The sequence below is a fragment of the Carlito syrichta genome, unplaced genomic scaffold (genome assembly GCF_000164805.1).
Source record: "Carlito syrichta isolate Samal-C Ts95f unplaced genomic scaffold, Tarsius_syrichta-2.0.1 Scaffold153593, whole genome shotgun sequence".
NCBI lineage: Eukaryota > Metazoa > Chordata > Mammalia > Primates > Tarsiidae > Carlito > Carlito syrichta.
In genome coordinates, this window is record NW_007097689.1 from 284,172 (window position 1) to 310,294 (window position 26,123).

The following is a 26,123-nucleotide window of genomic DNA, read 5'->3' on the forward strand; positions in this document are numbered from 1 at the left end:
CCCCGCCACCCGCGCCAGCGTCCGACATCGCCTGCATTCCACGCGTGCCCTCCGCGCGCTGTGTCTGCCGAGACGGAGAGGCGTGACAGGGCCCGGGGCCCTTCCTGGCGGCGCTCTGTGCTCCGGGGCAAGCTCCTTGGGCTCCCTCCATCCTCCTTTCTCTAGCCTCCGCCCCTCGCAGGCGGGATCGTCGGTGGGACCCGAGCGCGGGCGGGCGCGGTCCCCCGGGGCCATGGCCGGGTCGGACCCCGCGCCCTTCCTCAGCCAGGCGGATGACCCGGACGACGGGCCGGTGCCTGGCACCCCGGGCTTGCCCGGCTCTGTGGGGAACGCGAAGTCCGGGGATCCCGAGGTCCCGGACCCGGAGGGGCTGCAGCGCATCACAGGCGTGTCTCCGGGCCATTCGGCTCTCATAGTGGCCGTGCTGTGCTACATTAACCTCCTGAACTACATGGACCGCTTCACCGTGGCTGGTGGGTACTGGCTTCTGGGAGGGAGATAGACTAGGAGGAGGGAGCGGGGTCCCCAGGGTGGCGCTGCTTGGCTGCCCCATCCTGAGCTTCTCCTTCCTAGGCGTCCTTCCCGACATCGAGCAGTTCTTCAGCATCGGAGACAGCAGCTCCGGCCTCATCCAGACCGGTGAGTTGGGGCCCCCTCTGGGTCACACAGCAGCTCTTCTCTCTTCCAGTTGGGGCCGCGTGCTGGCCTGTGAGGGGTCTCGTTAACGCGCGCTTAGTGGCCAGAGCTAGGGGAGGTGATGGCCCTGGTTTTGCTCTGGGGCTGCTGAGGTCAGCCAGAACACTACATTTAAAGAGAGGCAGTTCAGTATCATGGTGAAGACAGACCTGGGTTTAAATCTCAGCTCTTCCGCTTACTGTGTGATGGCTGGCAAGGCACTTGACTTCTCTAGGTCTCAATTTTCTTGCCTATAAGATGGAACTAGTAATAACACGGATCTAGCCGGGCTCGGTGGCTCAGCCTGTAATCCCGCGCTTTGGGAGGCTGAGGTGAGTGGATTATCTGAGCCCGCCGGTTTGAGACCCGCCTGGGCAACTTGGCGAGACCTCATCTCTACAATGAATCAAGAAATGAGCCGGGCGTGGTAGCGCGCGCCTGTGGTTCCAGCTACTTGGAAGGCTGAGGCGGAAGGATCGCTGGAGCCCAGCGGGTCGAGGCTGCGGTGGCCGGGAGCGGCCACTGCACTCCAGTCTGGGCGACAGAGTGAGACTCCAACTCAAAAGAAAAAAAATAACACGGATCATCTCTTAGGACTGATGTGAGGATTAACTGAAATAATGCCTGTCAAGCACCTAGGGCAGTGTTTGGCACATGGTAGGTACCAGGAGGCCAGGTGCTGTGGCTCATGCCTATAATCCCAGTGCTTTGGGAGGCCAAGGTGAGAGGACTGCTTGAGCCCAGGAGTTCGAGACCAGCCTAGGCAACATAGCAAGACCTCGTCTTTATTTAGAAAATTATTAATAATAATAATGGCAAGAAAGGGTGTCTGGAATGGGAGAGGTGAGTTTTACTTGTTAACAGCTTTGGGGCTTGTGGGAGACGCAAAGCAGAGCCAAGTCCTCTTTTTCCTTCCTTCCCTCCTTCCTTCCTCAAATATTTCTGAGCGCCCACTGTGTGCTGGGCACTGGAGGAAGTGGTGATAACATCTTCAGGGCTTTGCCAAGACCTTTTATGTCCATTGTCTTCAAATCCTTTCATCAGCCGAGGAATAGATGTTATTGTTCCTATTTTATAAAAGAAGTAGGTTATCTGCATTTTATAAAGAAACTGAGACTTGGAGAAGTGTTAAGACTTGCCCAGGATCACACAACCAGTTAGAGGCAGAACAGGAATTTGAAACCAGGTCTTGCATTGTCTTTACTCCAGGCCAGTGAGGAACTGGTGGTATCTAAGGTAAAGTCTGGAGCAATGAGAAAGGGGTCATAGGGCAAGGTCTGCAAAGCTCTGGAGAGTTCTTGAGTTAGAGAAGAAGCAGATCTTTCTGGGCAGTCCCATTTATTCACTTTTTCATCCATCACAAGTTTATTGAGCACCTATTTTATGCCAGGCTGTACGTTAAGTAACAGAAACATAGTCATGGGCCGGGAGTGGTGGCTCATGCCTGTAATCCCAGCACTTTGGGAGGTCAAGGCGAGAGGATTGCCTGAGCCCAGGGGTTCAAGACCAGCCTGGGCAACTTGATGAGACCTTGTCTCTACCAATAAATCAAAAAATTAGCCAGGCGTGGTAGCGCGTGCCTGTAGTTCCAGCTACTTGGAAGGTTGAGGCGGAAGGATTGCTGGAGCCCAGCAGGTCAACTCTGGGGTGGCTGTGAGTGTGCCACTGCACTCCAGCGTGGGTGACGGAGTGAGACTCCAACTCAAAAAAAAAAAAAAGCTGAGTGAATGTGATAGCTAGGGACTGGGTGTGTTGTGGCAGTCTGGGAAGTTATCTGAGCAGGAACCTGAAGGAGCTAAGCTCTGTGAGGCTCTGGGAGAGGCGAGAATGTCCTGGACAGAGGGGATAACAGCTGCCCAGACCCCTGAGATGGCATTGACCTTTGCAGTTGGACCCTTGGGATGCAGAGAGAGGATGGAGAGAGGTTGGCTGTCTGGTTGGAGCGTAGGCAGGGCTGGATGGGCCAGGGCATTGTGGGCCATGCTGTGTGTGGAGTTTGGAGTTGTTCTTGGCTGGGTGGTAGGAAGTGACGAGTCAGCAGAACCAGCCCTTCTACAGCGGAAGGTTTGGAAAGATGCTGAATGAGGGGCTGGACCATTCCCCTGGCAGGAGGCTCCAAGGATTTCAGGGTTGGGGTGTGGGGGTGGTGTGAAGCCAATGAGGAGCAGTGGGCATCTCTTATGCTTTAGTCATTGCAGCTGGGATGGGGGTGCGGGGTAGAGGGACGGGGCTGGGCTGTGACTCTCTGCTTCCCCCCAGTGTTCATCTCCAGTTACATGGTGTTGGCACCTGTGTTTGGCTACCTGGGTGACAGGTACAATCGGAAGTATCTCATGTGCGGGGGCATTGCCTTCTGGTCCCTGGTGACACTGGGGTCATCCTTCATTCCCAGAGAGGTGAGGCCCCGAGCTGGCTCCTGCTTCCACCCACCCCCACTCCTCTATCAGACTTTGCTGCTGCCCCTGGGAGTCGTTTCAGACTGGGCCTGGGGGGCTTCCGTAGCTTCCTTGGTCCATGCCATCTTATACCCCCTCCTTGCCCGAGTCAGTCTTCCCTCCCTGTCCTCTCCCCTTTTCTTCCAGAACCTTCTTCTTCCCCTCTTCCCCTGACCACGGGCTCCTTCCTCTCCATGCCTAAGCACCCAGCTTTCTCTACTGCGGAAAACCCTTACCTGGACTGCCCTCTCTCCCGCCTCCCTTTCCTGGTCAGACTTCCCGAAAGGCCCCTGGAGCCTGGCACCAGGATGGGTGAAGGAGCATCCAGGGAGACGCTCGCACTTGGCCTGCACATCCTCGGCTCCTGCCCCTACCCACCCCCCAGCACCACTGCTGACTTCTGCCTCCATTACTCCATTGACCATTGACCCTGCTTTTGCCAAAGTCAACAAGTGACCTCCTGGTTGCTAAACGCGCTCCTTTTCCTAGTCCTGTTTGTGCTCTATCCCCTGAGAGCCTCTGGCGCTGTTGACCCACTTCTTCCTTCCTGAAACTCTCTTCTGACTTTGTGATGTCACACTCTTCTGGCTTTCCTCCTGCCTCCCCGGCTGTTGCTTCTTTGCGCCTTTGAAGTCTTCTCCATCTGTTGTCCCTCTGTCCTGGAACAGTGTCCTCAGCCCCAGGACCCACATGCTTTCCTTGGGTGGCCATCCTCGCCCTTAGCTTCAGATGTCACCTAAGGCCGTATTCACCACTGGGGTATCTTACTCAGTCCTTTCACTCTCCAGTCCTCACAACGGCTACGTGAACAAGTTGTTGTTGTCCTCCTTTGCAGATGAGGAAACTGAGGCTCAGAGAGGTTAAGTTACTTTCCCAAAGGCACAGCTAGTAAGTGGTGGAGCCAGGATGCGAGCTCAGGTCTGTCTGATTCTAAAACCCAGGCCTCCCCTGCCGTCCCGGCCGCCTCTCCGGAGCTGGCCGGCGAGGTTGCGCGGGAGGCTGGCTGCAGGGTGGGTGCCACCTCTCCGTGTCTCGCCTCCCAGCGTTTCTGGCTGCTCCTCCTGACCCGGGGCCTGGTGGGGGTCGGGGAGGCCAGTTACTCCACCATCGCACCCACGCTCATTGCCGACCTCTTCGTGGCTGACCAGCGCAGTCGCATGCTCAGCGTCTTCTACTTTGCCATTCCAGTGGGCAGGTGAGCGGGCCTTGGGCCGGTGGGGAGGCAGGGGGACCTGGTGGACGGGATTGGACTGACTGGCTGTCCCCTCTTTTCTCCCCCAGTGGTCTGGGCTACATTGCAGGTTCCAAAGTGAAGGATGTGGCTGGGGACTGGCACTGGGCTCTGAGGGTGAGTCTGGTCATGGCCCAGGGAAAGGTCGGTGACATTCTTGCTGGTCCCCCCTTTCCTGCCTGCAGATACCTCCTTTGGGAGGCAGTGCTTACTCTTCTGAGCCTACAGGAGGCTGGCTGCCACGTGATCGAACTCTTGCTAGCAGGCCACGGAAGCCCATTGCCAAACCCTAAGCCCCCAGAAGGGACTGTATTGGTTTCCTTCATGGGAAACCCCAGGGTGAGCTTCAGGTAAAGCTGGATCAGGGCTCCCACACTGTCACAGGAATTCGACCATGAGCTTCTCAGCTTCATTTTCCTGTCGGTTAACTACATTCTGAAGCACATGAGAACTCTGAACACTCATCTTCCCATTTAGAAACTTCAGCCTGTAATCCCGTGCCTTTGGGAGGGTGAGATGAGTGGATTGCCTGAGCCCACGGGTTTGAGACCCGCCTGGGCAAGTTGGCGAGACCTCATCTCTACAATAAATCAAAAAATGAGCCGGGCGTGGTAGCACGCGCCTGTAGTTCCAGCTCCTTGGAAGGCTGAGGCGGAAGGATCGCCGGAGCCCAGCAGGTCAAGGCTGCGGTGGCTGGGAGCGGCCACTGCACTCCAGTCTGGGCAACAGAATGAGGCTCCAACTCAAAAAAAAAAAAAGAAACTTCAGCATCTTGGATCCTTGAGCTATAGATTCCAGGGATGGTGTCTGATCAGATGAGTGTGGGTCACGTGCCTACTGTGGAATCTGTCACAGAGACTGGGGTGGTCATACTACTCTTGTTGGCCAGGTCTGGGGTCTTATTTGAATCACGTGGAATGAGAGAAGTGGGGGCAGTGGTTTCCCAAAAGAAAAGTAGGGTGCTGTTACCAAAGAAGAAGCGAAGTTAGGCTTGCAAAAACAGGGTAGCCCCTAGTTGCGGCCCCCTTCCCCACACTGCAGGTTCAGCCTCCGTGAGCAGGCACTTATGTGGGTGTTTGAGGTCTTGGGGCCTCTTCCTCAAGGGCCTCAGCCTCAGGGGTCGAGTGTGTCTCTGCCCATTCCTGTCCTGAAGCCCACTCTTTCCCTAGGTGACACCAGGTCTAGGAGTGGTAGCCGTTCTGCTGCTGTTCCTGATTGTACGCGAGCCGCCAAGGGGAGCCGTGGAGCGCCACTCAGACTCGCCACCCCTGAACCCCACCTCATGGTGGGCAGATCTAAGGGCTCTGGCAAGAAAGTGAGTTTAGTCCCTTCCCAGGCCAACCTCTGAGACCCCCAGGGAAGCCTTTACATCTGATTTGAGATTTAAGGGGGCTTGTGTATTGTTTTCTGTCAGCTGGCCACACCCCAAGGCCAGGAATTCAACAACTACTGCCCCCCTGTGGCAGCTGCTTGAATTACAGGCCCAGACCCTAGGAGTCTGGACAGCCTCCATACCCAGTGTTCTGACCTTACTAAAATAAGATGGGGAGAAGAGAGGTTCCCTCCTACGTTGACATCTCAGTGAGATCTGACTTCTCCTGACCCTCTGCAGTCCTAGTTTCGTCCTGTCTTCCCTTGGCTTCACTGCTGTGGCCTTTGTTACTGGCTCCCTGGCTCTGTGGGCTCCTGCATTCCTGCTGCGTTCCCGCGTGGTTCTGGGAGAGACCCCACCCTGCCTTCCTGGAGACTCCTGCTCATCCTCTGACAGGTACCCAGATGGGGCTGGCCCGGGTGGCTTGCAGGTGGCAGGGGTGAAGAGAGTCTGCAAGTCACACTCGGGCAAGGAGTTTGAACCCCGGCTCCACAAGCGACCTTCTCTCCCGGAGTCTTGGTTTCCTGGTCTGGGAACTGTGTGCTGGGTTCATGTCTGCCTCATGGGGTCGTGTGAACCGTGGGGTGCTGTGCCTAGATGGACCTGGGTTGTGAGGGTGGTCGGGACAGGCCAGCCTAGGCGGCTTTGCAGGCAGGCAGACTAACCCCACACCCCTGCCCTGCACCCTAGTCTCATCTTCGGGCTTATCACCTGCCTAACTGGGGTCCTGGGTGTGGGCCTGGGCGTGGAGATCAGCCGCCGCCTCCGCCGCTCCAACCCCCGGGCCGACCCACTGGTCTGTGCCGCTGGCCTCCTGGGCTCCGCGCCATTCCTCTTCCTGTCTCTCGCCTGTGCCCGTGGTAGCATCGTGGCCACCTATGTGAGTAGCCAGCAGGTGTCAAGGGGGCTGTTCTGGGTCCAGGGTGGAGGAACGGTGCACTGGGGCAGGACTGGGGTTCGCCAGCACAGTGGTTCAGAGCCCACTCGAGGTGAGATGCCTGGTTTTGTATCACAGCTCTGGCCTTTCCCTGCTGTGTGACATTGGGCAAGCGGTTTAACCTCTCTGTGCTCAGTTTTACCACCTGTAAAATGGGAATAATATTAGCACCTGTTCCATGGGGTGTGGTGAGGATTAAATGAGTTAACAGAAGAGCCTGGGACATGGTAAATGCCATGTGTTTGCCCTTTTGGTAATGAAACCCCACACCCCTCCTGTCCCCAGATTTTCATCTTTATTGGAGAGACACTCCTGTCCATGAACTGGGCCATCGTGGCTGACATTCTGCTGGTGAGTAGCTGGGCAGCTCCAGGGTTAGCCCAGAGGCTGATGGGAGCAGGTGGGGGCAGGGAGACCTCATTCCCTCTGAACTGTGACCTTTACCCCTTCCTCAAAACTCAGCCCTGGACTGACTCCAGAGTTCAGCCCCAGAGGGCCCTATAGTCCTCGCCTGCCCTGTGGCCTTGACCTTCACACCTCTGACCCTGGCCTTGGCTGAGCCTTGACCCTTTCCTGGCCCTCTGCCCTCTGTCCCCTGGAGAGCCCCCACTGAGCTCCCTTCCCCCACAGTACGTGGTGATCCCCACCCGACGCTCCACCGCCGAGGCCTTCCAGATCGTGCTGTCCCACCTGCTGGGCGACGCTGGGAGCCCCTACCTCATCGGTCTGGTGAGCACTGCCCCCTTGGCTGAGATGGGGTGGGGACTGGGGACCCCGCACTGCCCAGCAGCCCGTGGTCCGAGCCAGGGCTGCATCAGAAGGTCAGGCACTCGGGTCCTCTGGGCCAGGCCCCTTGGATGGACGGCGAGGATTCTGTCTTTGACGCTTTCCACCAGTGAGGCCAGGGACCTTGCCCAGGCTCGTTTTTCTGTTTGCATTTCCTGAGCTTAGGCCCTCTCCCTGGCTCCTCCCAGGTCTCTCTGACTCCCTCCTGGCCTCCCCGTCTCCCGCAGATCTCTGACCGCCTCCGCCGCAGCTGGCCGCCCTCCTTCTTGTCCGAGTTCCGGGCCCTGCAGTTCTCGCTCATGCTCTGCGCCTTCGTCGGGGCGCTGGGTGGGGCGGCCTTCCTGGGCACTGCCATCTTCATCGAGGGCGATCGCCGGCGGGCCCAGTTGCATGTGCAGGGTCAGTTGCGGCCTGTGCCCGGCCCACTCCTTGACACTGTCTGCCTGCCCGCCTGAGCCTGTGGACTTGGCCTCCCTCAGTCCACACTCTCTCAGTCCCTCACGTGGCTCCGGCTCTCTCTGTGGCCACCCCGCCCGTTTCCCACTGCACCTGTGTCCCCTCTCTGGCTTTGTGTCTGTCTGTGCCTCCAGCCCTGGCTCTGGCCCCTCCCCTCACAGGTCTGCTACAGGAGGCAGGGCCCACAGACGATCGCATTGTGGTGCCCCAGCGAGGCCGCTCCACCCGCGTTCCTGTGTCCAGCGTGCTCATCTGAGAGGCCGCCGCCCGCCTGCCTGCACGCACATCTGTCGCCGCTGGCCCTGGGCCCACCCACGAGGTGCCTGGGCCTAATCCCTTGGCCTGGCCCAGCTTCCAGGAGGAACTCTGGGTTGTGTCCCAGCTCCCAGACACTACACGGGCAGCCCAGGGGAGGAGGCGGGGTCTGGGAGGGGAGGCCCTCACCACAGGGGCAGCCCCACGGGCTCGGTGCTATTTGTAATGGAATAAAATTTGTAGCCAGACCCAAGTGCCTGCTTGAGTCTTTCTCTGGGTGCTAGTGACCTCTGGCCTGCTGGGGATGCCCCGTCTCCCCCCCCAGGGCTCCCTGGGATTGTTGGGTGTCTTTTGTGGGGCCTCAGGTGAGTCTCTGCCCTTCTGGGCTGGGACTGAGAAGGGGAACTGTTCTCCTGTGAGTGAGCTGGCTCGGTGTGACCATGAGTCACGCCCCCACTTCCCTGAAACCCGCCCCTCTTGGCAGGCAGGTCTTGGTGAGGTGGGGGTGGGCCCTGCCTCTGCACCCCAGAATTCCTGCTGTCGGAGCCTCCCAGCCCCATGGATGTGGAGGCCATGGCTGGTGGCCAGCTGCAGGTGTCTCTCCCCCTCCCACCGCACAAATTGCCCGTCCTGTCCTGGAGGCCAGCAGACCCTTCCTGAGAGCCGGACAGCGGCTCCTCAGGCCTCCTCCCGCCCCCTCCCCACGGGCTGGGTGGGGGTGGGAAGAGGGCGGGTGCAGCCGGCTGAAGAGCCCGATGATTTCCTGCCCTCGCCGGGCGCTCACCACAGCTTCCTGCCGCTGGCGGGCGGGTGGGTGCGGAGGAGAGGCGGGTGCCGAGGAGGGGCAGGTACCACACAGGCAGGGGCTGGCTGGAGCCCCAGACTCCAGTCCAGGCCCTGGCCTGACCTTGCTGGGACCCAGGATCCTCCAGGGCCAGCAGGGACCCCACTTGGCCCAGTGAGGAAAGGGGCCCAGGGAGCCCCGAGGAGGGCGCAGCTTGGCCCCTGCACCCTCCCGGGTCCAGGCCTCGCCCTGCCTCGGCTCTACTCCTGAGGGGCCTGTGGGGTGCAGCCAGCCTGGTCTGAGCTCTCCTGCAGATGGAGGAGCCCGTGCTGGGTCTCCTGCTGCTGCCTCTCCTGACCGTGCTGCTGATGGTGCTGTGCGTGCGTTGCCGCAGGCTGTCAGGTGAGTTAGAAGCTGGCAAGCGTGCTGGATGCCCGAGCTCCCCGGCAGGGATCCTCGCCCGTTCCCCAGCCCCTCCGCCAGTCTGTCCTCCGTCCCTGCCTCTGTGCTGCTCCCAGGGCCTCTGAAAGGCCTGTGGACGCTGGCACCCTCCCCCCAGCAGCCTCGCTCCCGCCTCACCCACCTTCTCTTTCCCAGATTCATATAACGGTGCCTCCTCAGATAGGTGAGTCTGCCTGTCCACCATGTGTGTCTCCCTCCAACTCCCATGGTGGGCAGGGTGGGGACCCCTCCTGGACCCACACCAAGCTGTGTCTCTCCTGCCAGTTTGTACCCAAGCAGCATTCTGATCAAACGGCCTCGTGAGTACCCTGTGTGTAGGGGAGAGGGTGCCCTGGCCCGTGAGCAAGCGGGTGCCCTTGTTCGATCCCCTCCCCTGCCCCGACTGGGATAGCCCACATGGCCTTTACCTGAGCTGGGCTGGTGAGATGGGCGCCCCCGGACTCGTTCAGGGCACAGGGGTTTCAGGGGGTTAGCCTGCCCTTCGAGGCCTTGGCAGGGTGGGGGAAGGATACTTGGAGTCACTCCTTCAAGCTTGGTTCTGCATCCCCAGAAACAGTTGTCCCCTGGCCACCTGCCACCCCCTACCCACCCGTGAGCCCACCAGACCTGCTCCCCATCCCGTGAGTAGCTTGTCAATCTCTTCCCCGCCAAACCCCTCTCTCTGTGCCCCACGTTCTTGGATCGGGGGCTGCTTTCTTCCCTGTGGCCCCCTGAGCTCCACCCAGGCATGACCTTGACCTTTGACTCTCAGACGATCCCCACAGCCCCCCGGGGGCTCCCACCAGATGCCATCTTCCCGGCAGGATTCAGATGGCGGTAAGTTCAGAGAGGGGCTCAGGAGGCTTGGGCTGGGCGGAGGACAGACCCAGCCTGAGCCGACTCGGTCTCCTTCTCGCTCTCTCCTTGAAGCCAACAGCGTGGCGAGCTACGAGAACGAGGGTGCGTCTAGAATACTGGGTGCCTGGGCTGGGTGGGGAGGCTGGGGCCTGTCCCTGGCTAGGCTGACCCTGGTGTCGTTACCCCCAGCGCCGGCATGTGAGGACGCAGATGAGGACGAGGATGAGGAAGACTATCCCAACGAGGGCTACCTGTGAGTGGCCAGGGGCAAGGTGGGGGCCGAGGCCGGGCATCCCTACTCATCCACCCCTTACTTCCTTTCAGGGAGGTGCTTCCCGACAGCACCCCAGCCATCAGCACTGCCACCCCATTGGCTTCCGTGCCCAGCAAGGCTGGCCTCCGAGACAGCGCCTTCTCCAGTGAGTCAGGCATTTCTGACTACCCCTCGCTGTTCCCTCTCCCATTATTTCTTGGATGATTGCTATGCTTGTCTTTTCTTTCGGGAGCTCGTGTCCTTCAGAGACTGGACTTCCTGCTCTGTTCTGACTTCTGGCTTTCTCTCTCCTCTTTCTATCTTTTTGCCTTTTCCTTTTATCATCTGAGAGCCTTCCTTGACTTTTATTCTTCAACCCTTCTACTGAAATGTCATTTCTCCTGTCCAAAAGTTCTGTCTTGGTCTCTGAATGTTCTTTTTTTTCATGCCTCCTGTTCTTGTTGTGTGGAGGCAGTCTAATCTTTTTTTTTTTTTGAGTTGGAGTCTCACTCTGTCGCCCAGACTGGAGTGTAGTGGCCGCTCCCGGCCACCGCAGCCTCGACCCGCTGGGCTCCGGCTATCCTTCCGCCTCAGCCTTCCGAGTAGCTGGAATTACAGGCACGCGCTACCACGCCCGGCTGATTTTTTTTTTTATTGTAGAGATGAGGTCTCACGAAGTTGCCCAGGCGGGTCTCGAACCCGTGGGCTCTGGCAGTCCACTCACCTCAGCCTCCCAAAGCGCAGGATTACAGGCTGAGCTACTGAGCCCGGCTGGCAGTCTAATCTTGTGACTCTAAGGATATTCACTAGAGGTTGTCTTCTGGTGTGCGGACCTTTTCCTGGGCTTCCTGTATTGCTTCGTGTCCCGTGAGCTGCTTTTCTCCCTTTGTTATGGTCTTATCCTGTCTGGTCGTTTCCTCTAGGCTTTCCTCGGTATCTGGGGATCCTTTGGTTTTCTGGTACCCTCCTTGCTCTGTATGCTTGTCCTGGTCACTCCCACACTCTGGCTTCATTTGCCATCCAGATTCCCGATTTGCTCCCTCCCTCCTGAGCACCAAACTGTCCAAGTGCCTTTTTGCCTTTATTCTCTCAACATGTACTGGGTACCTCTGTGGGGTTCAGACTAGGACGAAAGAGGCAGCCTGGCACGATAAAGTAGTGAACACTCACAGAGGGCCTGCTTCAGGCCCTTCTAAGAGGTTTCTGTGTATTTACTAGTTAAACCTCACAGTTCCCAGGTGCTCTGGGCTTCCCCTTCCCTTCCTGTGCTGCAGCGTCCCTCTGTGATGGCGGGCTTGATTTATTTCACGGCACCTGCTGTGTGACAGGCCCTGGGTTACTCTTCACTGCTTTCATCTGCACAGCAGTCCTGCGAGTTGGGTCCTGTTACTCACCCTATTATACAGACGGCAAACTGAGACAGAGAGAGGTTAAGTCACTTGGCTGAGGCCACATGGTAGCTTAGTGCTGGAGCCATCTGGCTTGAGAGCTCACCTCGCCCATGTCTTCTCGGAGAAACAAGGCCACACATCGAAGAACCAAATAACGTGGATGGTGACGGGCACCACAGGGGCTAAGGCAGGAGTGGGGGTGGGGCAGGCCTCAGGAGCACGAGGCACCCGCTGGGGGTCATCTCTCCACACATGCCACCAAGTTCTCACGGCTCTGAGCCCCACTCTGCCTTGCTCCCCAGCCTGGGGCCGTGCTGGGGTCTGCTCCTCTGCCCGCCCATGCCTCCCTTGGCTCTAATCCGTCCTGGTCCAGCAGGCTGCCTCTCCGGCTTCATGGCCCTCGCCCTGGTCCAGGTCACCGCAGCTTGCCTCAGCCATCTTTGCATCCTGTGGGACTGGCCGGACGGGGTGCTGTCCTAGGGAGCCCTGGACACCTGAGGTTGGGGGTCTCTGGGCATCTGTGGCTGAGGGTCTCTGAATGTGCTGGGGTGGGGTGGCCTTTCCTTTCCCACAGTAGAGTCCAGCGAGGACTATGTGAATGTTCCCGAGAGCGAGGAGAGTGCGGAAGCGTCTCTGGGTGAGTGACTGGTGCTCCGTGTGCCTCCCTTACGGCTGCCCCCATGCCACCCGCTCTCGGTGTGGCCTGACCCCACCCTGGGGCTGCCTGCAACCCCCTCCCCTGCTGTCTGGAGTTCCTCCCACCCTGTTTGTGTGGCTGTCCTCCTTCTGACCTGTCCCTGCAGACGGCAGCCGGGAGTATGTGAATGTGTCCCAGGAACTGCAGCCAGCGGCTAGGACCGAGCCCGGTGTGTGCAGGGGGCTGGGTGGGAGCTGCCTTGGGCTTGAGGGGATGGCTTGCAAGCTGGAGACCGATGTCCCCTCCTCTCCCCTCACAGCCACCCTGAGTTCCCAGGAGGTGGAAGATGAGGAGGAAGAGGAAGAGGACGGAGCTCCAGATTACGAGAATCTGCAAGAGCTTAACTGAGGCCTGGTGAGGGGCCCGCCGCGTCCCAACCCTGCCCTGCCCGCCACCTCAGGCCTGTCCTCACTGACGCTGGGTACCCTGCTGACCCCTCCCGACCGACCTCCTGACCTGACCCCATGCCCTTCCTTCTCATCCTTGCCCTGTTGTGTTTCAGTGGAGGCCGTGTCTGCCCTTGAACCAGCCTTACCTGGGAGGGCAGAGCTGGCAGCTGGAAGTGGCTCTGGGGGACCCCACTTGGCGCCCTGCCCTGGCTCCAGCCTGACTGCAGCCTGAGAACTTCCCCCCTAACTTATTGTCACTTTGGGGTCCAGTCTGTGTCCCCCGAACACTCTGCACCTTCTGACGCAGCCTGAGAATGAACTACCCTGGCCCCAGCCCTGCTCTTTGTAATAGAATAAAGGCCAGTGTGGTCTGCAGTGCTCTTGGCTTTGGGGAGCCCAGTGGGCCTGAGTCAGGGTGAGAGCGAGGCTGGGCCTGAGTGTGTCTGTGTTGACAGTGTGTGCATGAGTCTGAGTCTGAGAACGTCTGGATGTGTCTGTGTGTGTGTCTGTGGGTCTCCATACTCCACAGGGGCTCTGTGTTCCTGATGATCCTGGCCAGGTGCTGTGAGTGACAGCAGACAGTGGCTAGGATGTCCACCTTCTAAGTGCGGTCTTTTGACCCAGGCTGGCACCGCTGGGGCTCAGAATGCATCTCCCCATGAGATGGTTCATGGAAGCAGCAGCTGCTGGCCCTGATGATGGCCGTGCAGGGTAAGGGGGAGCCCCCTGGGCAGTGGACGTCACAGCGAGACCCTTGCCCCAGCGTCTGGCTTCTCCATCCTTAGATCAAGGACCTGGACGTGATGGCCTCAAAGGACTCTTTTAGTTCTTACTTTCTGTGGTTCTCAATAAAACAACTTAAAAATTGTGTAAGCAGCTAGAGAAGTTCATGTGCGGTGCAGCATTTTTCAAACTTTGATGTGCAGTGACTCACCTGCAGAGCTGCTACAATGTGGGTTCTGACTCAGTAAGTCTGGGATGGGCCCAAGACTGCATTTCTGAGGAGCTCGCTGATACCGCTGTTCCGTGAAGCTCATCCTGAGTAGCAAGGGGGTGGTGGATACCTACCGCCTCTCTCAGGCGGGGATCCGTTACCCCTTACCTTGGGGATTTCATCTGTTTTCTTCCGGGACCCATTCCTCCCCCAAACTCATTCCATGTGGTTTGGAGATCGTTGAGCCAACCTCTAGCCCTGGAGGTGAGCACCCAGCCCAGACCCGGACTGAGATCATCATCCTTTTCCCTGGCCATCGCAATTGGCTCGGGTGGGGTCATGGGCCCACACCCGGGCCAGTGAGGAGCATCCTGGGAATCTGGGCAGGAAGTGCTGGGAAGGAGAAGCTCTTTGGGTTCGGGGCAGACATTAACGCCGGGAGGACGTAAGCCAGGAGCCACCAGTTGGAGAGGCTGCCCGAGAATGAAGCCAACGTGCGGGAGAGAATGGCCCAGAGATGGACAGGGCCAGCCTCCTGGCGGTGTCATTAGAACTCCTGGATCTAAGGGCTGGGAATGATGACTCACACCTGTAATCCTAGCACATTGGGAAGCCGAGGTGGGAGGATTGTTTGAGGCCAGGAGTTTGAGATCAGCCTGGTCAACACAGCAAGTCCTCATCTCTTTATTTTTATTTTTTATTTTTTTTGAGTTGGAGTCTCACTCTGTCGCCCAGACTGGAGTGCAGTGGCTGTTCCCGGCCACCGCAGCCTCGACCTGCTGGGCTCCGGCGATCCTTCCGCCTCAGCCTTCCGAGTAGCCGGAATTATAGTCACGCGCTACCACGCCCAGCTGATTTTTTGATTTATTGTGGAGATGAGGTCTCGCTGCCAAGGCGGGTCTCGAACCCACGGGCTCAGGCAATCCACTCACCTCAGCCTCCCAAAGGCGCGGGATTACAGGCTGAGCCACCGAGCCCGGCTCTCATCTCTTTTTAAAAAAAAAAAGAACTCTTGGATCTGGATACACCTGAACCGAGATGGCTCAGACTTCCCAGTTGCATGGTAATAAATTACAATATTTCTTCAACTGGTTTGACCTGGGGTTTCTTTCACTGCAACCAAAGCAGTTCTGATTGACATGCAAACTTGTTGGTGATTCTCTGAGGACTCTGCAGGTAACATACAGCTTCTCCTTTCAGAGGGCCTCTTGCGTTTCCATGGTTACCTCACTGCATCATCATGACTCCCTTATTGTCAGTAACTGTTAGCATCTCCATTTCGCAGGTGAGGAAAAGGCTCAGTGAGGTGGAGTGGCTTGCCCAAAGGTGCACAGCAGAAGAGGTCATCTGGGATTAGGTCACTGGTTGTTGGCCCCCAGGGTCCCTGCCACTCTGATGGCTTCCTTGTTCTGGTTGTTGTACAAAGTGCTGGCTGCCCTGAACCGGGAAGCTCAGAAAAGGCCTGATTGGGGTAAGTAGAGGCTTCTCTCCACTTGCTGGGAAAGAGACTGGACAGGCTGGACATCAGCAGGCGACGTTAAATCCTTTAATTTGAGAGATGTAGAAATGGACAGAGGCACCTTTGTGCCCAGAGTTAAGGGGCAAAGAGCAGTTTACCAACAAGGGATACTGGTACAGCCTGTCTAGCAAAGCTGAAGATGTGTGTGTCCCTTTAGCTAGAAACTTCCTGGGTGTCAACCTGACCGACTCCTGTACACGGGCTGGAGGCAGTGCAAGCAGGCTCAGGGCACACTTGTGATGGCTACAACTAGAGACAGCGCCCATGGCGAGAGGACAGACAGATGGGTGGCAGTACAGTCACACGACGGTGCTCACCAGTGGATAAAATGAATGAACGGGGCCGGGTGCGGTGGCTCACATCTGTAATCCCAGCACTTTGGGAGGCTGAGGCGGGAGTTTTACTTCAGCTCAGGCATTCAAGACCAGCCTAGGTAACATACCAAGACCTTGTGTCTAGAAGAAATAACAAAAATTAGCCAGAGCATGCACCTGTAGTCCCAGCCACTCGAGAGGCTGTGGTGGAAGGATCACCGCACTCCAGCGTGGGAAACAGACAACCTTGACCCCCCCCCAAAAAAAGAGTGAATGGGAGCAAGGCCTATTAACACCCATGGATATCACCAACAGAATGTGAAGTGAAACAGCAAAGCCAGTCATTATGTCAAGGTAAAGACGTGCAAACGGTCTCTATTGTTCAAGGATAGGCATCTATGTAAAAGTATCCAGAGGGGCACGGGAGTAAGGAATACCTAAGTCAGGACAGTGGTAACCTCAGAGTGGAGAGAGAGGAAGGAACCCTCAGCGAAATAGGCAATATCTTATTCTTGACAATGGGGAGGTTCACAAGCCTTTGCTACTCTTTGTTTGCTGGTCTGAGTGATTCATAATGACAAAGAGAAATCAAGGCTCAAGAAGGGAATGGGGCCCGAGGGTGGGACACAAGCAGTTTTAGGAGACAGTGAAGAGCAGACCAAGCCTTGTAAGCTGATTGGTGCCAAGTGGATGGGCTGCTTGTAGCACTCCAGGCCTTAGGAACAGCATATGCCAAGGTCCTGAGGTGTGTGAGGAGCTAAAAGATGGTCCCGGTTATGGGATTAGAGAAGGCACAGAGAGGCGAGAGTGGCTGGAGCTAGAGCTGAGCAGGCATACCACCTTTATTCTGAGACCCCTCGAGCCACCCCTGAGGACTTTGAAGCAGAAAACAACACGTGTGTTTTAGCGAGCATCTCTGGCTTGGTTAAACACGGAGGATGGATGGTGAAGGCGGTTAGATTACAGGCTGGGAGACCCAGTGGAGGCTGTTGGTGTAATCCACGTGAGAAATGATGGTGGGGTAACCAAAGAAGAGGTAGGGGCTGCGGAGAGAGGGGGTAGAATTCCATGCTGGGGTGGCAGAGTCAAGGGCCCATGGTGTGCTGTGAGGCGTGCTGCAGGTCCAGGGTGACTCTGGTCCTTGCCTTGGTGGATGGGGGTGGGGACCAGGTGGGACAGACAGAGCAGTGAGATTTCCAGGGCCAGGATGGGGTTTCTTAGCACATGAGAGTGGTGGGTTGGAAGAATCCCTACAGATGGAAGCTGGGGAACAGAAATAGATCATTCTGGAATGCTGGTGTTGCGGAAAAGGTAGATTTAGTGGCCAGTGAGAAAAAGTTTTTTGGAAATGCCTTGGGGAGGCATCTGGATGCTTGTAAAAGCTATTAGGTAACAACTTTTTTTTTTTTTTTTTTGAGTTGGAGTCTCACTCTGTTGCCCAGACTGGAGTGCAGTGGTCGCTCCCAGCCACCGCAGCCTCGACCTGCTGGGGCTCCGGCGATCCTTCTGCCTTAGCCTTCCAAGTAGCTGGAATTACAGGCGTGCGCTACCACGCCCGGCTAATTTTTTGATTTATTGTAGAGATGAGGTCTCACCAAGTTGCCCAGGCGGGTCTCAAACCCACGGGCTCAGGCAATCCACTCACCTCAGCCTCCCAAGGTGCGGGATTACAGGCTGAGCCACAGAGCCCGGCTGGTAACAACTTTCTTGATTTGGGTTCTCCCAGAAGCAGACCTTGAGACAAGAGTCCTAGTGCACAGGGTTTATTTAGGAGGTGGTCCTAGAAAACACTGGCAGGATTGCAGGGAAATGAGACAGGAAGGAGACGGCTACCACCAAAGGGGGCATTATAATACCACGGACCACTATGGGCAGCTGAGCGCAGGACTTCAAGGAAACTGGCAGCCCGTTTGAAGTTACCCTGTCTTGGGGAGGGAGCTCAGGTATTTATACATTCTCTCCCAGAAGTAACTAGTTGAGGCTGCTCCTGGAAGGTGCTAACATTCCCCAACTTCTGGCCTGCCACTCAAATGGGCATGGGAGGTTCGAGTGACCAGAGCAAACTCTCAGGCAAAGGAAGAGAGAGGCTGGTGGCTGAGGTTCTGGAATGGCGAGGAGGAGGGCCAGCCTGCAGACAAGGCAGCCTCAGTGACTTCTGCAGTAACTTGGCCTCTGTGTGGTGTGGAATGCAGTTTTTCCCAAAATGCACTGCGTGGCCAGGATTCCTGTGAGAAGCTTCCCAACAAAGGCTTCTAGGGTCATTAGAGTTTGAGGAAAGAGGCATTCTTTGATACCCCCTTGCAGTCAAAATGCATAGGAATAAGGTACCAGCTCTGAGAAATCCTGGGATAGAGGTCTTTATTTCTCTTTGCCTAACCAAGTATTGCTCATATTTATTTGACTCAGAACCTTTTAGAAATGTTATTATTAGCATTTTGGAGCCCACTTTTGACATCTAGAGACATCTTTTGGGTCTGCCTTCTCAGCATGCACTTCTCCTTCTTGCAATGACACCATCCTGATTTCCTTTTGGGAACGTTTCTGTGGCTCAGGTGGAACTGACTTTGTAGATGTCCGTGTGACCCAGGATTGGCCAATCATGATATCCCACTCCCTGGCCACAATAATTGGTTGACATAGGGGCACATGACCCGGTTCAGGCTGGTCAGACATATCCCTGAGCCTTTTGGTGGAACTAATGGGAAAGAGAAGCTCTTGAGCCCCTGGGATTGCCACGCTGGGAAGACAGAGGCCTGGCGCATAGGAATAAGGTAACGACTCTGAGAAATCTTGACTTTCACCCCAAGAGAGCCCACCTGGGAACAGAGGTGTCACAGAAAATGGCAGAGTCAGAAATGGAAAGCCAAGTTCTGCTGGCATTTCTAAGCATCGGATCCAATGTGCTGAGAGCCCTTTCTCCTTGATGAACCAATTGCATGCCCCTTTGAGCCAGTGCTTCTGTCACTTGCAGAAAAATATCCCTAAATGACAACCAGGACACCATCATTTCCACAAAACCTAAACACAATCATGCCATTCTGAGCTGGAGAAGTAGTCCCTGGTGGGCAATCTAAGAATCTTTCAGACCGACTTTTAAACATTAATTTATTATTATTATTATTATTTTTTAGTTGGAGTCTCACTCTCTCACCCAGACTGGAGTGCAGCCTCGACCTGCTGGGCTCCGGCGATCCTTCCGCCTCAGCCTTCCAAGTAGCTGGAACTACAGGCGCGCACTACCACTCCCGGCTCATTTTGATTTATTGTAGAGATGAGGTCTCACCAAGTTGCCCAGGCGGGTCTTGAACCCACGGACTCAGGCAATCCACTCACCTCAGTCTCCCAAAGGCGCGGGATTACAGGCTGAGCCACCGAGCCCAGCTCTATTATTATTATTTTTATTTCTTTTTTTTTGAGTTGGAGTCTCACTCTGTCGCCCAGGCTGGAGTGCAGTGGCATGCTTATGGTCACCACAGCCTCAACCTGCTGGGGTCAGGCGATCCTTCCGTCTCAGCCTTCCAAGTAGCTGGAACCACAAGTGCCACTATGCCTGGCTAATTTTTTGATTTATTGTAGAGATGAGGATTCGCCAAGTTGCCCAGGCTGGTCTTGAACCCCTGACTCAGGCAATCCTCTTCCCTTCACCTCCCAAAGTGCTGGGATTATAGGCGAGAGCCACTGCGCCCGGCATTAATTATTATTATTTTTTAAAGAGACAGGGTCTTGCTCGGTCATGCAGGCTGGAATGCAGTGATGCAACCACAGTTCACGGCAACCTGGAACTCCTGGGCTCAAGTAATCCTCCCGCTTCAGCCTCTCAGAGTAAGTGGGACAACAGGCATGTGCCACCACATACGGCTAATTTTATTTTTATTTTTTTAAGAGACAGAGCCTCACTCTGTTGCCCAGATTGCCTCAGACTCCTGGCCTCAAGTGACCCTCCCAACTCAGCCTCCCAAAATGCTGGGATTACAGGCATGAGCCCCCACGCCCAGCCCTTACACTGAACTTTTTTCTTTACTCTGCTCCTCTTTTAATTGCCTCTGAGAGACACCTGGAAGGACATTATCCTCCATCTTCCACCATCACAGCCCGATTTATCTTATGGCAGGTGACCTCCTCTCCTCCCTCTCCCTCTCCTCCCCCCCACCTCCCACCCACTTCACATGGATTTACCCAAACACTGCCTCCACCCCCTCCCATCTCCCATCTCCCGCCTCAATCCCGCCAGGAAAATCTCTGGACTTTCCTTACTTCTGTTTTCTATATGTGGTTGTACTGGTCTCAGAGATGACAAGAGTCATGCCAAAAAGAGGGCTGCGTCTGGTGGCAAGAGAGTTCTAGGACGCAACTCTCCCAGCTCTGCCACTAGATTTCTGTGGGGCTTTGAGGATGCTGGACTTAAGTTTCTAAAACTTCTCCTTCTGGGGTGCCGAGCCCCAAAGGGCGCCCCTGAAAGTAAAAGAAGAGGGTCCTTTTAGCCGAGAGGTCCGAAGCATCCAGGTGTGGCTAGGGTCAGAGACCCGAAGGTCATCACCGATGTGCGGTGTCTCTCCGGCTCCCAGCTGCCCTTTCTCTGGTGACTCCGTTCCACAGTCTCTCCCTGTGCAGGCAGGCCACGGTTCTGGCAGCTCCGGAGTCCTCATCCTTCCAGGTTCCCACGGGAGTTGGGACACACGCTCTCCCAGTGGCTCCAGCAAGTCCTACGCTTACTCTGATTGGGCTAGCTTGGGACACCGGACTCCCCGGAACCAAACGCTGGCCAGGACAGCGCCCTGCGCTCAAGGGCTCAGCCCCGCTTTCCCACGGCACGTGTTCCACTCTCCACTCTAGGGGGCTGGAAGTGAGAAGGCACCCAAGGAAAACCAGGGGCTCTTGCTGGTAGAAAGGGGCTAGCTGCTGAGATGCGTTTGTCCCACTCTTATTGTGTGCCACGTGCATTCTTTCGCCGAGTCTCGCAACGCCCCGTAAAGTGTGAGGAGCTCCATTATATAGGAAAGCAGACCGGCCCAGAGAGGTTAGGTGACTTGCCTAGGGTCATACAGCCGATTCCAAAGTGATTTATGGAAGCAGAGCTTACTTGGGTGGAGGGAAGGAGGCTATGTCCTGGTTAGAAGTTGGAGGAAAAGGAGAGAAACCAAAAAATTGCACAGTGGGTCAATTCTGCTTTGCACAGGGACTTTTTTTTAGAACTCTTGAGAATGAGCCTCTTTTTTTCTGCTGGGGCCACTCCACAGGGAGAACTGCCAGGGACCAGCCTGAGAGAGAAGACAGCACGGAAGGGGCGGCATTGAGAGGGGTGGGGACAGGTTCCTGAGAATGCAGACGGAGGTTCTGGATCCAGGCGTTCCTGACGTTGGCGCCATTCATGAGCTGTTGGTTCTGGGCATTAACGAGCACCCTTCTTTGGCTTGGCTCGGCTTCAGCTGGGCTGCTGTCGTTTGCAAATGAAAGTGTCCTGACTCATCTCAACAGGATGCTGTGGGAGCATCAGCCTTCATCAATAAGCTCCCCATCTTCAGGCCCCTACCATCTGCCATGGAGTTGCCACTTGCTGTATATGCGTTCGGTCCTTACTGTGACCTTTGTGTGAATTCTCGTTAACCACCCTTTCATAAGTGCTCAGAGAGGGCAGGTGGCAGTCCAAGCAGGGCGGTGGCTCTCCCTCCCTGAGTAGTCCAGGGCAAGTCCTGATCTGCGAAGTCTCTCCTTCCCGACCCTCCTCAGGCCCCTCTGTCCACTTCTGTCCCTGAGCACAGTGGGCAACTGAGGCCACTCAGAGTGCACCTCTGCACCCGGTTTCTCACTGGACTGCTGGTTCTGGGGCTATGGGGTGCCAGGGCTGGGCGGGCCTAAGATAAGTCCCTGTCCTTGAGGACACAAGGGTCATGTGAGCCTGATAGGGTGGACCCTTGGAGCTCCTGTGCCTCTAAGGGGGCTGGGAGAGCCTCTGGAGCCCTGAGGAAGAGGGGGACCTAGGATCTCTAGCCTCCTTCCCTGGGACTCTCCTGGCTGCACGCTGGGGTCTCTGTTCCTGTCTACATCCCCCCTCGTGTACCTGGCAGGCCTCTGAACAGTTCTCACCCTCTGCTGTCTGGCTCTCAAACTCACCACTTTTCTCTCTGTTTCTGGGTTCTGACACCTCATGCCCCAAGCCCCTTCCCTCCCTATCCCACTCGCTGCTTTCGGTTTTGCTTGGTTATCAGTCTCTCCGCCTCTGCCTCTGTCTCCCCTTGCCTCTGTGTGTCTCGAGGTCACGCCTCCCCTTTCGGACTCGGTCTCTCTCCATCTCTGGTCTGTTTTTGCCTGTTTCTCTCTCTGTCTGTCTGTCTCCCTCTCTCTGTTTCTCACTCCTTGTCTTGGAAGCTCTGTCTCCCTTGTCTGTCTCTGTGTCTCCATCCCTGTCTCTCCCTCTCTCTTTGTCTCCCTGTCTTGGAAATTATCTTTTTTTTCTCTTGTCTCTCTGTGGCTCTCTGTCTCTCTCTGTGATCTCTCTCTCGTTCTCTGTCTCCCTCCTCCTCTCCCTGCCCCTCCCTCCCCACATCCTGAGTTGTCTTTGGGGAACCGGAAACTTGGGGGATCAGAGAGATACTGGGAGGCTCAGCTGCTGCCACCAAGAGATAGTGCTGGGGGTGTGGGGGATGGGGTGGGCGGGAGCCTAGAAGCCACTGTGACCTCCTCCTGGCCCTGACACACAAAGGCAGACACAGGGATCTTGTCGCTTCTGCAGCCCTCAGGTCTACCCTCTGTGAACTGGGCACGATGAGTCCTCCTCCCACATGGGTTTGGTGTGAAAGTTAAATCAGGCAGCCTGGGCAGAGCAGGGACTTGGGTGGGAGGGAGGGTGCGCCCTGGGGGTGTCTGAGGGTAAGGCTGGCAGGTGCTGGTCAAGGGCTGAGAGGAGGGGAGACTGGCCTGACATCAGGGCCAGTTTTGATTTGTTTTGATTTGTTATTTTTTATCTATTTATTTTTAAAAATTATTTATTATAAAGATGTGGGGTACAATTCAGGGTTAGGTATGTAAACATTGATCAGGCAGGTACCCTTGTGTGTGTTATTTATTTAACAGATGCTTGGCAGCACTTACTTTTTTTTTTTGAGTTGGAGTCTCACTCTGTCGCCCAGACTGGAGTGCAGTGGCCGCTCCCGGCCACCGCAGCCTCGACCTGCTGGGCTCCGGCGATCCTTCCGCCTCAGCCTTCCGAGTAGCCGGAATTACAGGCGCGCGCTACCATGCCCGGCTGATTTTTTGATTTATTGTAGAGATGAGGTCTCACTGCCCAGGCGGGTCTCGAACCCGCGGGCTCAGGCAATCCACTCACCTCAGCCTCCCAAAGGCGCGGGATTACAGGCTGAGCCACCGAGCCCGGCTAACACTTACTTTCTGATGGACTTTAATCTTCACAACTACCTTAAGAGATGAGTCCTGTTATTAATTCTATTTTACAGATGAGGAGACTGAAGCACAGAGAGCTTGAGTGACCTGTCCAAGGTCACACAGCTAGGAAACTTTGACGTGACAGGACTGTGATGGAATTAGGTTAGTCATCGCCTAAGTCTGGACTGGCCATATGTATGTCCATTTCAAACAGAGATGGTGTTAATTCACCTTAAACCCTGGAGAGGAAATATCATTTACTTCTCAATTTGGATCATGTTTGTTGAGAAAGTTATCTAACACCCTTACACACGTACTAATCCACCTTTTTACCCAGAAGGTGGGAGTGTTGGGCTCAGCACCTTAAGCGGCAGCTCTACAGAGTTGAAGAATTTGTTTTGATATTGTGCGATTTGTTTCTTAGGGCTTCCTTTTATTTAGGACAAACAATACTGGTTTTCCATTTAGGGGTATGACATGTTGTTGCCGTCTAAGTGAATTTGAGTTTGAAAAGGAAGGGATTTTAAAGAAAACTAACAAGATAATTGGGCACAGGCAGTTGTGGATATTGTGGATATTAAGAGTTGTAAGTGTATGGAAGGCTGAGGCAGAAGGATCGTCTGAGCCCAGCAGGTCCAGGCTGCAGTGGCTGTGAGCATGCCACTGCAGTCCAGCCTGCGTGAGACGTCGACTTCAAAAAACAAAACAGAACAAAAGTTGTCAGTGTAGATTCAAAAGAATCAAATTTTAGGAAACCCAGAACCAGTTGGTGACCGATGGCCCTTTTCTGGCCCTGCTGTGTCCTAACCCTTGCCCGGCAGAGCCCTTGGTCACCTGCTGAGACCACGTGGCCATTCGGTGGCAACGCTGAGTAGGACCCCAGCAGCCATGGCAGGGCCTACAGCAATGACTGGAGGCCCCAGAGCCTGGGAGACCCTCCAGGTCCTTCCAGTTCCTGGTGGCAACAGAAACCAATGAGGCTGTCTGATGCCAAAGAGATTCACAGGAGGGCTAGCTAGGTACAGGGATCAGGAGAGAGGGAAAAGCCATCTTGGAAAATCAGTGGGGATGGGGACGGGGGGTCTTACTAACCAGGGGACTGCCGTTGCCCTTGCCATTAGGCCACTGGCTTGGCCCCAACTGTCCCTCCCTCTTGGGTCACCAGCGCCACGCCCTTGACCTAGTCCAGGCCCCACACCCATGCTCAGGTATCCCAGAGGTCAGGGAGGGGTTTCTCCCTATAAGGGATGTGGGGTCTCTGTCCCTCTGGGATCCCATGACTGGGGTAAGGACCACCATCAGCAGTGGAGCCCTCCTTCTCCCAGGCCTCCCACCCCTGACCTCCAGGCCTAATTCCCGTTCTGCCCCTGTCTTGCTGGGAGCCCCTTCCCCACCCTGGGCCTCAGTACTTCCATCTGCTGTGTGGGCGTACTGGGAGTCAGGTCAGAGCCAGGGTTTGTAAATCACTCCGAGGGATTCAGCAGATATTGAGGCAGCTATGAGGCTTTGAGGGGTTTCTGTTGACCCAGCCTTTCTCTAGGTCAAAACAGTTTGCTGTTATCATTTATTTATTTGTTGAGTAGAGGACTCACTCTGTTGTCTAGTCTAGAATGCAGAGGCACGATCACAGCTCACCGCAGCCTTGATCTCCTGGACTCAGGTGATCCTTCAACCTCAGCCTCCCCAGGAGTTGGGACTACAGACACATGCTACCACACCTGGCTGCTTTCTTTTTTTTTCCGAGTCGGAGTCTCACTCTGTCGCCCAGACTGGAGTGCGGTGGCACGCTCCCGGCCACCACAGCCTCGACCTGCTGGGCTCCGGCGGTCCTTCTGCCTCAGCCTTCCAAGTAGCTGGAACTACAGGCATGCGTTACCACGCCCGGCTAATTTTTTATTTATTGTAGAGATGTCTCCCCAAGTCGCCCAGGTGGGTCTCGAACCCGCAGGTTCAGGCAATCCACTCACCTCGGCCTCCCAAAGCGCGGGATTACAGGCTGAGCCACTGAGCCCGGCTGCTTTTTTATTTTTTGTAGAAACAAGGTCTTTTACTCCTGGACTCAAGCAATCCTCCAGCCTCGGCCTCCCAAGGTGGTATGATTGCAGGCGTGAGCCACTGCGCCCAGCCTGAGAACTTTTTTTAATTTATAAAAAGGTATTTTCCTTATTAATGACCCAGTCTGTGGTATTCTGTAATAGCAGCACGAAATGGACAAAGACATATGGATGCTCCATATTTTGTTTATCTGTTCATCCATTCATGGACAGTTGGGTGGCTTCTACCTTGGCTATTTCCAGTAATGTTGCTACGAACGGGGGGATGCAGATATCTCCTTGACATCTAGCTTTTAGTTCTTTTGGATAAACATCCCAAAGTGGGATTGCTGGATCATGTGGTAGCTTTAGTTTTAATTTTTTGAGGACCCACTGCACCCTTTTCTTTTCCCACCAACAGTGCACAAGGGTTCCAACTGCCTCATGTCCTTTCCAACACTAGCTATTTTGTTTGCAATCACAGCCATCCTAAGGGGTATGACGTGGTCTCTCACTGGGGCTTTGATGTGCATTTCCCTAAGGATTAGTGGGGTCGACCGTCTTTTCATGGTTCTCGATCATTTGTCTATCATCTGTGGAGACATATCTGTTCAAGTCCTTTGCCCATTTTTAAATGGGGTTATTTGTTTTTTTGCTGTTGGGTTGTGGGAGTTTTTGTTTTGTTTTTTAATGTATATATCCTGGACTTTAACCCCTTATCAGATCTATGATTTGTAAATATCTTTTCCTGTTCCGGGGGTTGCTTTTCACTCTTGTGTCCTTTGATATTCAGAACTTTTAAAGTTTGGTGCAGTCCCACTTAACTGTTTTTTTCTTTTTTTGTCTGTGCCTTTGTTAGTGTCATAGCCAAGAAATCACTGCCAAATTCAATGACAAGATTTTTCCTTATGTTTTTGCCTAGGAGTCTTATGGTTTTAGCTTTTATATTTAGGTCTTTAGTCCACTTTGAATCAATTTTTGCA

The 26,123-nt window shown here is 55.4% G+C and overlaps 2 protein-coding genes across 4 annotated transcripts; both read left to right on the forward strand.

Moving 5' to 3' along the window:
• The first annotated feature begins 11 nt into the window (after positions 1 to 11).
• SPNS1 (sphingolipid transporter 1 (putative)) lies at positions 12 to 8,398 on the forward strand. 3 transcript variants are annotated; one of them, XM_008050705.2, is made up of 12 exons: positions 12 to 473; positions 574 to 639; positions 2,935 to 3,071; positions 4,154 to 4,305; positions 4,392 to 4,458; positions 5,511 to 5,656; positions 5,954 to 6,109; positions 6,404 to 6,593; positions 6,936 to 7,001; positions 7,281 to 7,379; positions 7,664 to 7,835; positions 8,054 to 8,398. In XM_008050705.2, the coding sequence occupies exons 1-12, from the start codon at positions 233 to 235 to the stop codon at positions 8,146 to 8,148; spliced, it is 1,587 nt and encodes a 528-aa protein (XP_008048896.1). In that variant the 5' UTR covers positions 12 to 232; the 3' UTR covers positions 8,149 to 8,398. The 3 variants fall into 3 exon arrangements, with proteins under 3 accessions (XP_008048896.1, XP_008048897.1, XP_008048898.1); XM_008050706.2 differs by lacking the exon at positions 5,954 to 6,109; XM_008050707.1 differs by lacking the exons at positions 574 to 639; positions 5,954 to 6,109 and having other exon boundaries at positions 15 to 473.
• A 735-nt stretch (positions 8,399 to 9,133) lies between these two features.
• On the forward strand, positions 9,134 to 13,328 carry LAT (linker for activation of T-cells). The gene is made up of 11 exons (XM_021708935.1): positions 9,134 to 9,413; positions 9,529 to 9,556; positions 9,944 to 10,013; positions 10,145 to 10,209; positions 10,303 to 10,332; positions 10,420 to 10,483; positions 10,555 to 10,649; positions 12,449 to 12,511; positions 12,678 to 12,740; positions 12,831 to 12,925; positions 13,074 to 13,328. Exons 1-10 carry the CDS (start codon positions 9,246 to 9,248, stop codon positions 12,917 to 12,919), a joined length of 735 nt encoding a protein of 244 aa, XP_021564610.1. The 5' UTR covers positions 9,134 to 9,245; the 3' UTR covers positions 12,920 to 12,925; positions 13,074 to 13,328.
• The last annotated feature ends 12,795 nt before the right edge of the window (positions 13,329 to 26,123 follow it).

What these genes read in the sequence shown, in the direction of transcription:
- SPNS1 (XM_008050705.2), top strand. Translation starts at nt 233, where the DNA reads ATGGCCGGGTCGGACCCCGCGCCCTTCCTCAGCCAGGCGGATGACCCG. An exon ending in TCCTGCTCATCCTCTGACAG is followed by an intron (nt 6,110 to 6,403) that starts GTACCCAGATGG and finishes CCTGCACCCTAG; the next exon opens with TCTCATCTTCGGGCTTATCA. An exon ending in GTAGCATCGTGGCCACCTAT is followed by an intron (nt 6,594 to 6,935) that starts GTGAGTAGCCAG and finishes TCCTGTCCCCAG; the next exon opens with ATTTTCATCTTTATTGGAGA.
- LAT (XM_021708935.1), top strand. Translation starts at nt 9,246, where the DNA reads ATGGAGGAGCCCGTGCTGGGTCTCCTGCTGCTGCCTCTCCTGACCGTG. An exon ending in GTTCCCCAGCCCCTCCGCCA is followed by an intron (nt 9,414 to 9,528) that starts GTCTGTCCTCCG and finishes TCTCTTTCCCAG; the next exon opens with ATTCATATAACGGTGCCTCC. An exon ending in CCGAGACAGCGCCTTCTCCA is followed by an intron (nt 10,650 to 12,448) that starts GTGAGTCAGGCA and finishes CCTTTCCCACAG; the next exon opens with TAGAGTCCAGCGAGGACTAT.